The 15,200-nt window shown below is 53.6% G+C and overlaps 1 protein-coding gene across 1 annotated transcript in view; it reads right to left on the bottom strand.

Moving 5' to 3' along the window:
* Positions 1-15,200, bottom strand: part of DLG5 (discs large MAGUK scaffold protein 5) — a 116,710-nt gene that overhangs the window by 64,644 nt on the left and 36,866 nt on the right. Inside the window, exon 2 of the mRNA XM_076010103.1 lies at positions 6,308-6,376. Within this exon, the coding sequence (XP_075866218.1) occupies positions 6,308-6,376 (69 nt within the window). The remainder of the gene's footprint in view (positions 1-6,307; positions 6,377-15,200) is intronic.

Here is a 15,200-nt window from a genome sequence, read left to right as displayed (position 1 = left end):
AACTCACCCGACTCTCTGACAAGTGCAGCTTCCTTCGGTTGTGCCTGCCGCCCTTCTAGACACGCCTACTACTCACCCTCCAACCAAGGAGATCGTCTGTGGAGGACAGACCAACCCAAAGGTGGGCTGAAAGGACTCAATGAGCACCCAGAAATGGGGCTTCAAAGTTTACAGCCACGACCCACCCAGACAGCAGCAGCCAACAGACGTCCCAGGCATTAATTTACTCTTTAACAACCCCACAGGTGGGTACTACTAGTATCACCCCCATTTTACAGGTGAGAGACTGAAGCCCAGCACGCACCCAGGCGGCTGCATGCAGAGGATCTGCACTTCATCCCCATGCCTCGCCACTGCCTTGCGAGCAACTACCACCAGCAGCGCTGACCTCGTGCTTGGCAATTTCTGAAATGCTTTTCGTACATTACTCCATGCAATCCACATAGGGTAGATATTGCGATCGTCATTTTGCAGATCAGGAAACAAAACCATATCAAGATTAAATAGTGTGTCCAGGTCACAGAGCTAGTAAAAGACAGCACTGGGATACAGCCCTCTCATCCATCCCACCCATGCCGGAGCCTAACCTATTAACCTCAGAGCTCGTAAACCTTTTTATCATAGGACCTCTGTACACTCTTAAAAACGAACAAGGACTCCAAAGAGCTTTTGTTTATATATGTTGTATCTATTTAACAATATCTACCAGATTAGAAAGTAAAGCCAAGAAGGAATTTTAAACTATTTACTAAGTTTTATTTTAAAATAACCGAAACCCTGTTAAATATTCACATACTTTTTTTAATGAAAAATTAACTACCTTTTCCATTGCAAAACAAACAAACAAACAAAAGCAGTAAGAAGAGTGGCATCGCTTTGTACTTTTGTGATGCTCTTTAATGTCCAGCTGTCCCCTGACCTCAGGCTTTCCTCTCTTAAGTCTGGAGCCCACCCGAGAAAAAAGCAGACTGCCCTTTTCTTTTTGGTGTCCAGGATGGGATTTAGGAGGTAAGGGATTCAGTTTGGACTAAAATGGTCCAAAACAGGTGCCGGAAGATGCCAGGAGACCAGGAACAGTCCTTGGATCGTGGACAAGGAGCAGTCGCCACGGGTCTTGCTGTGACAGGGAGAGCAGAGGGGAGCTTCCCAACACACGAATCCAGGGCTCCTCCTCCGGGTCGCCCTGGCTGCTGTGGCCACCGCCATATGCCACGTTAAGGCTCAGCAACAGCCTGGCAGCTGGGCGGACTTCTTAGGCAAAAGCCCTCTGTCCTTGGCTCCCTCGTCATTATGCCCTTCAGTCTTACTTATAGCTGGACGGGTCCCAACTTTGCTTCAGAGTCCTGTAGGCCTGTGGTGCAAGAAGCCAAGCAGGCAGCTCTCACTGGGCAAAAGTGGGCAGGTGGGCTAGAGATGCCCAGGTAAACTTCCTGGCCACCTCCAAACCCTGGCTGTCGGGGAAGAAGCAAGCAGTGGCAGCCCACAGTTATCAGAGCACTGAACCACACTCACCTGCAGCCCAGGTGCCCTGCCCCTGCCCTGTACCAGTGCCTCTTAAAGCACCTAAGCTTCACTAGAGGTCTTGTTAGAAATGCACTTTTTCAGCTCCCACCCAGACCTACTGGATCAGGAGCCCTGGGCGTAAACCCCAGCATCACACAGTGTCTTAATCAGCCCTCCAGGTGATGCCCATGCCTGACAAAGCTTGAGGACTCTGCTAAAGCAGAGTTGCGTTTGCTGGCCAGAGTGAGCTTTTTGTTTTACTGACTACCTAGCAGCCACTGCATGTAAAGGAATCCCCCACTGATGAAATGCAGTAGGGACCCCTAACTGCCCCTAACTACGAAGGCCTACGGGGGGACTGCCCCTTTGGTCAGTGAGAAAATGACTCCAGCTTGGCTCCTTGCTGTCTTTGAAAGGTTAGATTCCAACACAGCAGGCCCAGGTCCCAGATCTCCAGCCAGATAAACTGCTTGCTATGGAACCCTTGACTCAGGGTCTGCTTTTCTGAAACCCAAGATGAACATCAATGGCCAGCTGCTTCACGGCTGCCCCAGAGTCCAGAGCACCATCCCTGCAAGGCCCAACTCAAGAGCACCATGTCCTCCAGGAAGCAGGTGCTTCCCCGCATCAGAACTACCTGCTCCTTCCCCTGAGCTATTTCCTTCTGTTCTACACAGGGCAGAACCGCCAGCTGCTTACCTGTCCCACAGGAGGCCTTGCCGTGATCCCTACACGCACTGAACACGTGCTCCAAGAGGAGGTGGTGTTCTCACATGTCCGATAAATTGAGATAAAAACAAAAGCGTTCCAAAGGGGTGCCCCTGACCCAAAATCTTGGGCCAGGGAAGGAAGGGTCTGAGGTCTTGGGGAGTCAGTGGGAGCGCTGGCCTCCATGGTGACTCACTGCACCTCCCCTTATCAACCAGAGGCAGCACTTTCAAGGAATCTTCCCTGGGATCGAAGGGAAGCCCTCCAGCTCTTTCTCCTGCCAACAAGCCGAGAGACTTCTCCATTTAATAAGAAATCTCCTGCTTCAATTTGCATGGAATTTAAGGCTCGCTGTATAAATGCTGCCCAAGAATGCGTCTTCTCCTCCTTAAAACCTCCCCAGTTATCCAAGATGAGAAACAAAAGGCCAATTAGGGGAAATCAGGTCAGGACGAACACAGAGGAACAAACATACACTGCCTGAAAGGAGCATGCGTGCCCCAGCAGACCCACAGGCCGGGTCAGGGCAGGGCACAGTAATGGGCACAGGGTCCAGGAAGCCTCAGAAGAGCCACTCGTGCTTAGCTGATGAAAACTGCCGAAAAGGCATGTGACGACTTGGTAGTAGGGCCAAGCTGGAGGTCGGAAGTGGGACAGACCACCTGAGGACCTACTGATCGCTGGAGGGGCCTCCCAGACACTACCTGTCACCAAGAAAATGGTGTCTACCTGCCTAAGGCTTCACCTACCGATTTTCTCCCATGCAGAATGTAACTTGCCATTCTTTTCCCAGCTGGTTCTCTTTAGGTGGGAAAGTGCAGGTAATGTTTTTATCACAAGATGCTTGCTCTTGCCTTTCCTCAGGTTTATGGAGAAAGACCCAACATGCAAAAGTGAGCAGTCCCGATCTGACTTTCCTGGCGCCCCTCCTGCCAGGGTGGTGTGTGTGCGCAAAGGGGCCTGCCTCCCGTCAGGTGGGGTGAGCCCGCAGGCACTGTCCAGCAGGTGCTAGAGCGGTCCCGGAGCCGACCCCACCTGTCAGTCCACCCCCAGGGACTAGGTGAGCCGCTGGACATTCCAGTTCCCTTGCCAGGGATTAGGTCAGGCCAGCCCATCTCAAGCCTGGAGGACTATACCCCACCCTCACGTTTCTGATGCGGCAGGTGTGGGGTGAGCCTCAAGAACCTGCCTCTCTAATGAGCGCCCACGTAGTCCAGGGACCAGGCTTTGTGAGCTGCTGGTTTCAGCACACATAAGCAACTCATCTGTGGTCAGTGAGAGGCATCTGTGCAGAGGGGCTCTGGAACAGGTTTCTTTGCTCCTAAAGAGACACTAGAGAAGCCACCCTCTGCCGCCACTAGCCACAGGTAGCTGCAGAGCACTTGGAATGCGGTTAATGTGACTGAGAAACTAGACATTTAAATTCCATTTTAATTCATGTAAATTTACATAGCCCCCTGTGGCTAGTGGCTCTCATCCTGGATACAGCAGCCCTGGACGCCCTGAGGTCTTGATGTGTGGCCGGAACTGCTGCTACAGGCGCCCCGCCATGCGCCTGGGGGAAGACACCACACAGAGGGGGGCAGAGCCGCGTCCTGCCGTCCCCAGCTGACGTCAACACTGCCTATTATGCAAGTAGTGTGTTCCCTCGCTGGGCAGGGCAGTGTGAGCAGGTGCTCCCTGGTGCTTGCACACAAAGGGCAACATCAACCCTCAGCAGAGGGGCAAGAGAAGCACAACGCGGTTCCTCGTGAACCTCAGAGGACTTGACCAGAAGGGATGCAACCAGTCCTTTCAGCATTAAAGATCTGGGCACAGACAGGACAGCCCCAGTCTGCCACAGAAAACGCATCAGCGCGTTGCTCTCTGCCTGCCTGTGGCTCCCAAGAACAATCTGGAAACACTGTTGACACCTCCATTCCAAGGGCTGAACCAGGCAGAACCAATTGGTGGGTCACGGCCACCATGCTTCTTCCAGAATATGCAGAGGTCCAGCTGCACAAAACAGCTTCCTGCTCATGCTGGAAGTTCCACCACTGGCAATTCTTGCTGCTGGTTAAGCAACACCTCTCTCTAGAATCCCCTTTTAGAACGCACAAGATCCCAGGAAGGGTAATACTTTAAGTCTTAAAACGTCAACATGAGTGTGTCTGTCAGTACCTGTCAGATCATGAGAAGGGGGAGGGAGCGACACAGGTGAGGGGTACGCCCAGGGCTCACCCAGTTCACGAGGTTACAAAAGCCTTACACCTTTCCCTCTCCTGATCCCAGCTGCCCCACGTCATATGCTTCTTAAAGGGATAACCCCGTGTTCAAAATCCCAACAACCCACCACTCAATAAATGTGCCTCACGGCAGGGAAAACAGGCAAAGCAAAGCAATACGAGACTGTTCTAAGCTCTGAGTCGTGGTCCCAGAAGAGTCTTCCCTGAACCCCAGACAGGACGAATCGTGTTGTTATGGGCTGAACCGTGGCCCTCCAAAAGATGTTGATGTCCCAATCCAGTAAACATGAACGTAACCTTATTTGGAAAGAAGGTCTTTAAGATGGCCAAGTTAAGATGAGGTCCTGCTGGAACAAGGTGGGCCCGTAAGCCAATACGACCAGTGTCCTTTTTAAAAGGGGAAATTCGGAGACAGACACACACAGGAGAACAGCATGTGAACATGAAGGCAGAGATCAGTGTGATGCGTCTATAAGCCAAGGAGCGCCCAAGATTGCCAGCAAAGCACGAAGCTAGGGAAGAGGCCTGGAACAGATCCTCCGAGTGCCTTCAGGGAACATGGCCTTGCTGACACTCTGATCTTGGACTTCTGTCTTGCAGAACAGTGAGACAATAAATTTCTGTTGTGTAAGCCACCTAGTCTGCGGTATGTTGTCACAGCAGCCCTACAAAACTAATATAGAACTCCTCCACCGGCACCTGTTTTCCTCTCATTGGCCTTGTTGTAATTACTAATTTAACTGTCTCCCCACAGACCCCTAGATCCACACATGCAGGCCCACATCTGCCTTATTAACCTCTACATCCCAAGCCTACCTCTGACAGGTGTTCAGGAAGTGAACAGACCTATGAAAGGTCTGTCCCTGGCTAGCTCTAGGATCTCAGGCATGAGACTTCCCTTCCCACAATGTCAATTTCCCCACCTCTCGGCTGGGTGTGGTGGCTCACGCCTGTAATCCTAGCACTTTGGGAGGCCAGCTGTTCTAGACCAGCCTGTGCAACATAACAAGACCCCATCTCTTCAAGAGATTTTTTTAAAAATTAGCTGGGCATGGCAGCAACCACATGAGGTCCTAGCTACTTGGGAGGCTGAGGCAGGAGGATCGCCTGAGCCCAGAAGGTGGAGGCTGCAATGAGCTATGATTGCATGACTACACTCTAGCCTGGGCAGCAAAACAAGCGTCTATCTTAAAAAAAAAGAAAAAAAGAAAAATCACAATTTCCCCATCTCTATAGGAGAAAAACAAACTAACTGGAGATGACCTCTGTAAGCCTTTCCAGCTCAAAGACTCCAGGACTCACCACTGAAGGTGTCCATCCATCACGGCCAGGTGAGGACATCAGAAACCCTCTAGAAGTGTTTGACACAGGGGTCATAACACGGGAAGGGTCACAGAGGTGTGGCAAGACTGAGAGACTATCATGACCTTCCCGCTCACCCTCAGTGAACTATAAGAGCAGGGCTGGCCTCCCTTCTGGGCCTCCTGGAACCCATGTTCAGAGAAACATATCCAATTCAATTGAACGTGGACTGGCAATTCCTGTCCCCAAGGCAACACACTGCCCAGTTCCAAAAGAGGTCGGTCTCCTGGGTAGCAGTCACTGAAGCACTGCAAGGCCTCTGGGTGTGTGGGGTGGTGGTGACCACAGGGTCCCTGAAAACCCCTATGCCCTGACAAAGTAAAGAAATGGCAACACACGTGCCTTCCCAGCACTCCAGAGCCAGACCTCTGTGCTGATGACAGAAAATGTGAATGGAATCAACAGAAGACGCCCCAGGAGCAATGTGACCAGGGAGGACCAACTCCCCCTCCCACGAGCCCCGGGCTGCCCGGCTCACACCCAGCCCCGGCCCGGAAGGCGGAACTCACCCACGCTGCTGAGGGAGCTGCTGCTCTCCGAGTCCGAGGGCATGGTGGACAGGACGCTGTAGGTGGAGCCTGGGGACAGAAGGGGAGACCACGTTACTAACCCCGAGGGTACACTTGTCTGCACACCAAAGCCACTGTCAACCCGGCTGATGGTCAGAAAGCCCTACCCAGGGGCCAGCAGAGGAGCTGTGCTCGGCAGGACCTGGCCCCTGCGTTTCTGCCCAGCCTCTGCCCCGCTTCACCCACCCCTCCTGCGCTGGAGACTGACCCGCAGGCAGAGGGACACCTGGGGGAAGGCGTAGGTAGCAAGGCAGCCACATGCCCCAGGTTAAGACGGGGTGTGGGGATTTCCTACAGATTCTTATCAACGGGCTTCTGGCCTCCATGCAGAGGGTAACAGCATAAATTAAACGCCACCTGAACTACTTGTTCTTTTCCTGACTGTTCTGCTCCTGTGTTCTAACTATAGTTAACCTCCATCCTTAATAATTTAGTCAGGGTCTGCCCTCTTATTAAAAGTTGCTCATAAAATTATGAGCAATTATACTGTCAGCAAAGCTGATGAGTAGCACGTGCTTTTTTTTTTTTTTTGGGTCCACACTTAGTGTTAATTCCTGGTTGTGACATACCACCATCATAGTTTGAATTGAAATATTTGCAAAGCCAGATGTTACCTGCCTGGTATCAGGAAAACCCCTGGATCTGGAACCCTAATTTCTGAACCTAGCTCTCTCCAGGTATGTGTCACTGGGTTGTGCTGAGCAAGTCTCTTCAGTTTTCTGGAACTCTGTTTCCTGGTTTGTAAAGTGCAGCTGTTCAACCAGCTGGTTTGCAAGGTCCTTTCCCCTGCACCATTTCAGCAATTGCATTTCCACTGATGAACAGACAGAAGGTGTGCTTTGCTTATCAAGGCGACAGGTGACACAAAATTAAAAGGGAAGACAATCTGACTCAGAGGCTAATTTGGGAGTCGAAAAAAGCACAGCATAGAGACGGCAGGTCAAATAAAACAAGAGAATGGGAGGAATACAGTGTTTCGTTCTTGGACCCAAAAGAACTATACAATGAAGTGTATGTACCAGGCCGAGTGGGTGAGCTAGAGACAGGATTTCTGCAATAAAGGTTTTGCACAAAGCTCTGGGCTCTGGTATCAGGAAGTAGCCAAGAACTCATGAGCTCTTAGGCCCCAGAACCAGAAACGTGGGGGCCAAATGTAAGGGGCTCTCTTCCCCCTCAACTCTTGCCTGGCCGCCCCACACCCACCCTCAGAAGGGAGAGAGGAGAGATGAAGAGATGGCAGTAAACGGGGGAGGAGGGGACGTAGGCCGGCTGGGGGACAGGATAGACCCCAGGGGCAAGGGGAGACTGTGCTGGCGTGAGGACCACATGTGGAGGGCAGAGAGACAGCCAGCCTTGGTACAAAGGCCCGCTGGCGAGCCAGCAGGCGTGCCTGCCAGAAAAAGGGATGAAGGGGGAGAGAAAAAAGAAAAAACAAGCATAAAGGGACTTTGGTAATGGCAAGAACTAGGACAGTGGCCAGCAATGACTGGTGGCCTCATTATCACACTTTCTGAGGCTCTCTGAAGAAGCTGAGGGTGCTGAGCACGGGTTGCAGAGGATGACGAGGCAGTGGGTCTGTGTCCTGTCCTCCAGCAGACCGTCAGAAGGGGTTAGCCTGGGGACTCACGGCCTCCAGCAGCGGAACTGGGAGCCCAGGCTGGATGCTGGAGAAGAAACCCGCGGCTCTCAACAGGTCATGTCAGCCAGTCAGCACTGCCTCGGCCTGCAGAGCCTGGGGGCTGGGGGGCCTGGCACTCTCTGGCACGGGTGTCACCGGGGAAGTCTGCACGCTGGAAGGGAGATGGAACCCGAAAACCCCCTGCAGCCCTGAAAGCCTATGATCCCACTAAGAAATGAATAAGCCATGTTCCGCCTCCTGTATTTCAAGTTCAATCCCTACAATTGGTTTTGCTGTGCATTCAACATCTCTGCGTTTTTGTCTCAACAAAGCAATGAGCACCATGAATTTTTCAGATCATCTCTCTTCCCACATCATTCGTGCTAATAAGTGCTGCTTCGAGATCTGTGTGATAAAGTCAAACGCAACTCAGGCAATCCACGGATACCACCTTCAAAGAACGAGAACCCAACACAATGTCTTATTTTCTGAACTCAATTGCCTTTTTAAAAAATTATTTTTTCCTCTTTATGGGGGCAAGGAAGACTAGCCGGCTGGTATGCCGGCGGATTGTTTTTGAAAGACGCCTACTTGGGAAGCAGGCACGAATATACCCTCCCACTCGCACCTCCAGAAATCTCTGTGCTGGATCCAACCTGGCTTAGGACGACGCACGCTCCTTCCTCACTGCTGGCATCACTGCTGGAAGATGGTGCCCCATCTTCCAGTAAACCGCCCCTGCTCTTCAAATCGTCTCTCTCCTCCCCCGTGGCGAGTTTCCACTGTTAATTAAGCTTGGCAGACACCCTTGTCTCTCTCCGCCCGTCTCCCTCCCTGGCTGGGGGAGTCCACCAGCCAACCAACACACGCTGCTCCCCTTCCCTGTCCCCAAAGTCCTGACTGGGCCTGACCTGGGGCAGCATGACATCTTTATCTGCATCTCCGGGCATCACCCCCCCACCCCAGCGAGCTGGCAGGGCTCCTAAGAGCTCGTGGGGGGAAGTGATGAAAATTGGACTGGACCCAGTTTCTGCAATGTTCCCAGAGCCTCGGACGTCATTAAGGGGGGAAAAAAGGCCCAAAGACGACACTGTCTCAGTCATGCTTTTGTCTCTGCGGCTATTGTTGTCTTAAAGGTCCCTGTGTGGTCAGGACCGTCAGGAAAAGGCAAAAGGCGTCGCTCTCGCTCAAAGTCACACGGTGTCCTTTCAAAGTCAGTGGCTTCGGTGGGGCCGAGGCGTCGGATGTCATCTACCTCTGGGGTTTCACAATCAAATTCGGAAGCCAGCAGGAGTCCCATCTCAACGGAGCACACTGCCATGCCCCGTGTGGTCCCCTCATTGTCTGCCACGGCCCAGTCCAGGACGGGAACAATTTCCCCGGCTTCCCCTGAAGGCACCTCCACCCCACCTGCCCCAAACCTACAGCAGCTCGAAAGGCTGTGCTGGGCCACCCCGTCCCCCTCACAGAGGGGCCCAAGCTGACAAGGACTGTTGCATCAGCCCGGCTCCCCTGCACACACACGCACACTCTCACACTCGCTCACTCACTCATGTGAGCTACCCAAGTGCAGGCCAGTGCAGAGGTGCTGAGAGGACCCGGCAATGGATGATGTGGAAACACTTCCAGAAAAGGGGAGCTTGAGGCCAGGGTTGCATGGGTGTGTGGGCCAGAGGCTGGCACGAGGGGGGTTTTCTGTCCAAGTACTTACAGGGGGCCTGGTCCAAGTGCAGGCACCTGTTCAGCAGACGTGGGAGGGGCCTGAGGCTCTGCATTTCTGACAAGCCCCCAGGGCATGCGGTCCAGACCCTGGGGGACCTGGCGTCAGCAGGTGGGATGCAAATGCAAGCTGCAGCAGAAGCGCCAGGAGAGGCGGAAGGAAGGCAGGCGCTGGGACAGGGCCAGCTTGGCGGCCTTCTGGGACTGGCCCGGGCAACGGGCATTGTCTGTGTCCTTCCCTAGAGCCCAGCCCCTGCTAATTCTGTTTACTCTGACTCAGTGCCACTGGGTCACGGAGACCACTTCAAAAGAACTTCCCGTAACATCAGCGGAGCAATAATGGAACACCCCAGCCCTCCCAGGCCCCCTCCTGCAGCCCAGGAGGCCCAAGAGATGGGAGCAAGTCCCCTGACACACCCCTTCCATTCACCTAGAGCTCGCAAAGGCCCTGGTGACTCACGCTTCCTCCCTGTGAAACCCTTGAGCCAGCCTTGACCCAGCGCGCAGAGTCCGCCCTGTCCTCCAGAGGGGACGGTGGGAGGAAAGGCTGAGAGCCGGCCCGAGTCAGCGGGAGTCATGGAAAGGCTAGCGCCCCCCACCACGCCCAGATCACCAGGGGAGGAAAGCTGCCATTCCCTGGCTCCAGGGTCCCTGAAGGCAGAGCAGGAGGTGCTGCCTGGGCCCCAGGAGGACAGTCACCTCCAGCACACCTCTCCCACCCTGCTACCCCCCTCCAGCTCACGCGTGAGGGAACAACAGCCAACGGCAGGCTGACGTCTGTCAGGTTACTGGCGTGTGCCCTGAGCCCAGCACGGCACTGGACAGGGCTTGGCAGAAAGAAGGCAAGCCAGGGGCCAGGAGGCGTAGAGACCACGCATCACTGTGAGCCTTTGGAAAAGTACCTTCCCTCTCTGAGGCTGGGGCCAAGTGAAACACTGATGGTTACAACACAGGCACCAGGCCCACCTGCCTGGGGTCAACTCCCAGCTCTGCTCCTTACCAGCTGTGTGCCCTCAGGTAAGTTACTCAGTCTCTCTGGGCTTCCATGCACTGATCTGTCAAATGGGATGACAGGAGTACCTACCTCATAGAGCTATTTGAGGACCAACTGAGGTAATGCAGGTGGAGTATCCCTAATCCACAAACCTGAAACCCAAAATGTTCTGAAATCCAAAACTGTTAGAGCACCAACGTGATGCCCCAAGTGGAAAATTCCACATCTGACCTCATGTGATGAGAAGTCAAAACACAGGCACACAACATAGTTTATTCAGTGTCCTCAAGAGAAAAATAAAATTAACCTTCAGGCTATGTGCATAAGGTGCATGTGAAACATGAATTTCACATTTAGGCTTAGGTCCCATCCCCAAGATACCACATTATGAATATGCAAGTGTTCCAAAATCCAAAACAATCTGAAATCCAAAAGCACTTTGGTCCCACGAATTTCGGATAAAGGATACTCCACCTGTATATGAAACAGCACCCAGCACGGCCAGCACTACAAGTGTAGCTGCTGTTACCGTGGTCAGCCCAGCCCTGCGCTGGGCCCTTCCAAGCCTGCCGTCCCAGTTGCTTGATTACCTAAATTGAAAGCTGCACTAGAGTGACGAGGTCACACAGCACCATGGCAAACTGCTGGGCGCTCTCTAAAAATAACAACAGCTAATGGGTACTGAGCACTACAAGCGCTGGGAGTGTGCTAAGCACTTTGCAGGTATTGTCTCAGTTAATTTCCATAACAACCCAGAGGTGGTCATTAGGCCCACTTCACATGGGAAGAAAGCAAGAGTTACGAAAATTAAGTATTAATTTGCATAAGGACCTGGTAGAGCTACCAAGGAGAAAACAAGATACAAACCCAGACAGTTTACCCAAGGCCTATGCTCTCTCAATCCCTATACACAATACTGCTGCCAGCTCCAACGGGGGAGGGAGGAGCAGTGAAGGGAAGACTTCACAGAGGAAGGCAGCTGGCCCTGCTGGACAGTGGCTTTGGGTAAGCACACGAGAAGCCAGATCACCTTGAAGACAACAGGCAGAACCCATCTCCCTGTGCCGGTGAGAAGTCTCAGGAGCAGGGCAGGCGCCACCCAGCCAAGATCCCCTGGGACTGGGCTCATCTCCCCCAACCAAGAGGACACGCAGCAGGCACTGAGCTGAGCCAGGCATGGGACTAAAGCCAGGCATGGGGAAGAAAGAGACAGGGAGGAACCGGGGCTTCATGGCCCCCATCCCAAAGCCATCCCCGTGCTGGGTGCAGAGGCAGGTCCCACAGTGTGAGCCAACCCTCCCTTGACAGCCACTCGATTCCATGAGCAAAACCTGCTGTGTGGGAGTCGCCTGTTGCAGAGTAGGGTGCAGGAAGCCCTCTTGCAGAACTACATTTAGAGTGGGACTCAGCCTCTGTCCTTTTAAAAGCATGGCTCAAGGCTGTGGACGCTGGAACCCAACCCTGGAGGCTGACAAGCCCCAGCATTTCAGGGAGCTGTGGGGCGACCGCGGCCTTGGGACGGAGCAGCCACAGACGCTGGCTCGTTGATCAAGGACGTCCTGCTTCACGCGCCCCACTGGCCTCCTCGCGGTGAGAAAGTCCCGTTTCCCAACACGCACGCGGTGGCTGGTGTCCCCGCTGTTATCTTTGGGTCAGGCAGAGATTTACCACTAGTGTGCATAACTCACCCCAAATATCAGGTTTGCAAGTTGAGACTTAATATTCACTTTCCTCAGCTGAGATAATGCTACAGTGTTCTACACAAAGTGTTTAAAACAAGCATCACCAATGTGCTAAAAGTGTCACACCAACGATGCTCATTTCCCCCTATTTCAGGTCATTATGAGGACCACTAGCCCATCTTTACAAAGGGAAGGGTGGGTCGCTGCCCAGGCAGTTGGAGAGTTAACCACAGGGGTGTGTGGGGGGGGTGGCCAGAGGAGGAGGAAGACCCCTGCTGGGCTCGATGTCCATTCCCACTGGACCCTTGTGATGATTTATAAAATAACAAACGACCCGAACCTGAAAAACCTCATTTGTCAATTTTGCCATGTGTGACTCCCCTCCCTCCCCCACCCCAAATGCTCCAAGGCAAAAATAAGGAAAGGGAGGCAAAACAATGCATGCATGCCTAGAATTGATCAGTGACGTTAAAGACGCCCTCTCCCTAACCACTAGACTGGTACTTTTCTGGTTGTTGTTACTGTTTAACTGGCACATGAAGAAGGGAAGGTGGAAGTCGGGGAATTTCCAGATGTGAGGCATCTGCAGTCGAACGCTGCTGCTTCCCTCATCAGGGAAGCAAAGGCCCCCAGAGGCTTCTGGATGAGCACAAAGGGAGTCTGATGAAAGCCCCCCTCTTCGCCCTGCCTCCCTTTTAGAGCTGCTGAGCTCCAGCTAGAGGGGTGGGAGTAGAGAGTGAGGCAGAGCGGTTGTGGGGCCTGTGGCCACCAACACAGTGCCAGGTGGGCATATGTCTCAGTTCTAGCTTTCCATCACCAAAAACACACTCCACTTCCTGCTGTCACTCCTGGCCGGGCTGGGAGACAGTTCTGCACCTAGAAGGCACAGGAGGAGGCCTGCAGGAGGGTCTAGAGACTCATCAGGAGGGGGGCTGGGCAATCACTTAGGCCTGCAAGGTGAAGTAGGAGGATGGGACAGGCTTCGAGAGTCTCCTACTAAAATGCCATTATATGGGTGACTTGTCTATTATCAGTGAACACGGCCAGGCCAGAGCAGCACCCACCAAACGAGGAGCACAGCTGAAGGGGTGGAAGAGGGCTGGCTGCAGCGCCTCTGCCCCGGCACAGCACAGCGAATGCCCAACCAAGGCGGGGCGGGAAATCTGAGCAGCACACACACCCAAGGGGCAGCCAAGCTCCATTATGCTGCAGCCGGACATCCCCCGGGGATCACGTCTGCCCTGGAATAAACTTCTGATAAGCTCCAGAAGTCACAACCGGCAGGAAGCAACTCTCTGAAAGGCACCTGGCACTGCTGGCTCCCTCCTGCCCTGGCCCAGAGCTCCATCGGGACTCAGCTTCCACCGCTCGGTAAATGGAGAGGTGGCTGTCTCCCTCTGCACTGGACCACGTACCCTGTAGCATGCACTGCCTCCACCATCTCAGGGCATTGGCCTGCCACTTACCAGCCATGGGATATGGAGCAAGCTGCTGCCACTTTCTCATTTCCTCTTTTTTTTTTTTTTTTGAGACAAAGTCTCACTCTGTTGCTTGGGCTAGAGTGCCGTGGCATCAGCCTAGCTCACAGCAACCTCAAACTCCTGCACTCAAGCAATCCTCCTGCCTCAGCCTCTTGAGTAGCTGGGACTACAGGCATGCACCACCATGCCCGGCTAATTTTTTTCTATATATTTTTAGTTGGCCAATTAATTTCTTTCTATTTTTAGTAGAGACGGGGTCTCACTCTTGCTCAGGCTGGTCTTGAACTCCTGACCTCGAGTGATCCGCCTGCCTCAGCCTCCGAGAGTGCTAGGATTACAGGCGTGAGCCACCTGCTCCCGGCCTCATTTCCTCTTTTATAAAACAGGAAGAAGACAGGTGATGAAGACTCAAAGAGCAAAGAGAGGTAAAGCCTGTAGACAGACCCAAGCACACGGCGCACAATCCACAAGCACTAGCTCCCATTACTGCTTCCCTCTTGGCAGGCTCCTGCACAAGGAGGGCATGAAGCAGCTTCCGCAGGGTACGTACAGACTGCAGGTAACCATGAACTGGACCTGGCACGGTCACCCAGCCTTCTCTAGACTTCCAGAATGTCAGACTGGTACAGAGCTCTCTACTGGCACCCTGAGTGCCTCCTGTTACTGCCCCCTTGGGCGCTGATACCTCCCCTCACACCTGACCATGGGTGCCCCACTCAGTATCTGAACGTGGCCTTGTCTTTGTTTTCTCCTCCTTTAGGATGAGGAGGCCTCCTCTCCCAACCCCCATTCTACCTGGCCATGGCCAACTCCAGGCCAGTCCCAGGCTCCCTTGCGAATCTCCTGTGCTCTGAGCCACACAGGACAAGCCAGAGTGCTCACTGTGTGCCTGGCATCAGGCCTGCACCATTCAGTCCCCACCGCCACCTCGCGTAGGCATCAATCAGCCCATTTCAGGAGAGACGGAGCGACGGCGCTCCGCATGAGATGCCGGCCCTTGTCTGTCCCTGGGAAACACAGGGCCCATTCATTCACCAAATGCACGCTGAATGCTGGGCTCGGAGGTGCTGGGGATGCAGCCGAGAACACGGTGGCCAATCTCTGCCCTCGTGGAGCTCCCGTGAATGGGGGCAGGGAAGAAACGAACAAATATAAACTAGATCAGGTCATAAGCGCGACGAGGGAGAATACAGCAGGGTAAGATGGTGGGTGACAGGGGTGGGGAGGGCAGGTGCCTACTGTGGCACGGTGGCCAGGGCTGGGGGACGGGCCTCAGGGAGGGTCACATTTGAGCAGAGCCCCGAGGAAGTGCAGAGTGCTGGAGGAAGACTGTCCCGGC

This window comes from Microcebus murinus, chromosome 14 (genome assembly GCF_040939455.1).
Source record: "Microcebus murinus isolate Inina chromosome 14, M.murinus_Inina_mat1.0, whole genome shotgun sequence".
NCBI classification, from domain to species: domain Eukaryota; kingdom Metazoa; phylum Chordata; class Mammalia; order Primates; family Cheirogaleidae; genus Microcebus; species Microcebus murinus.
Note: the sequence above shows the minus strand (reverse complement) of the source record. Positions and strands in the feature narration are given on the sequence as shown.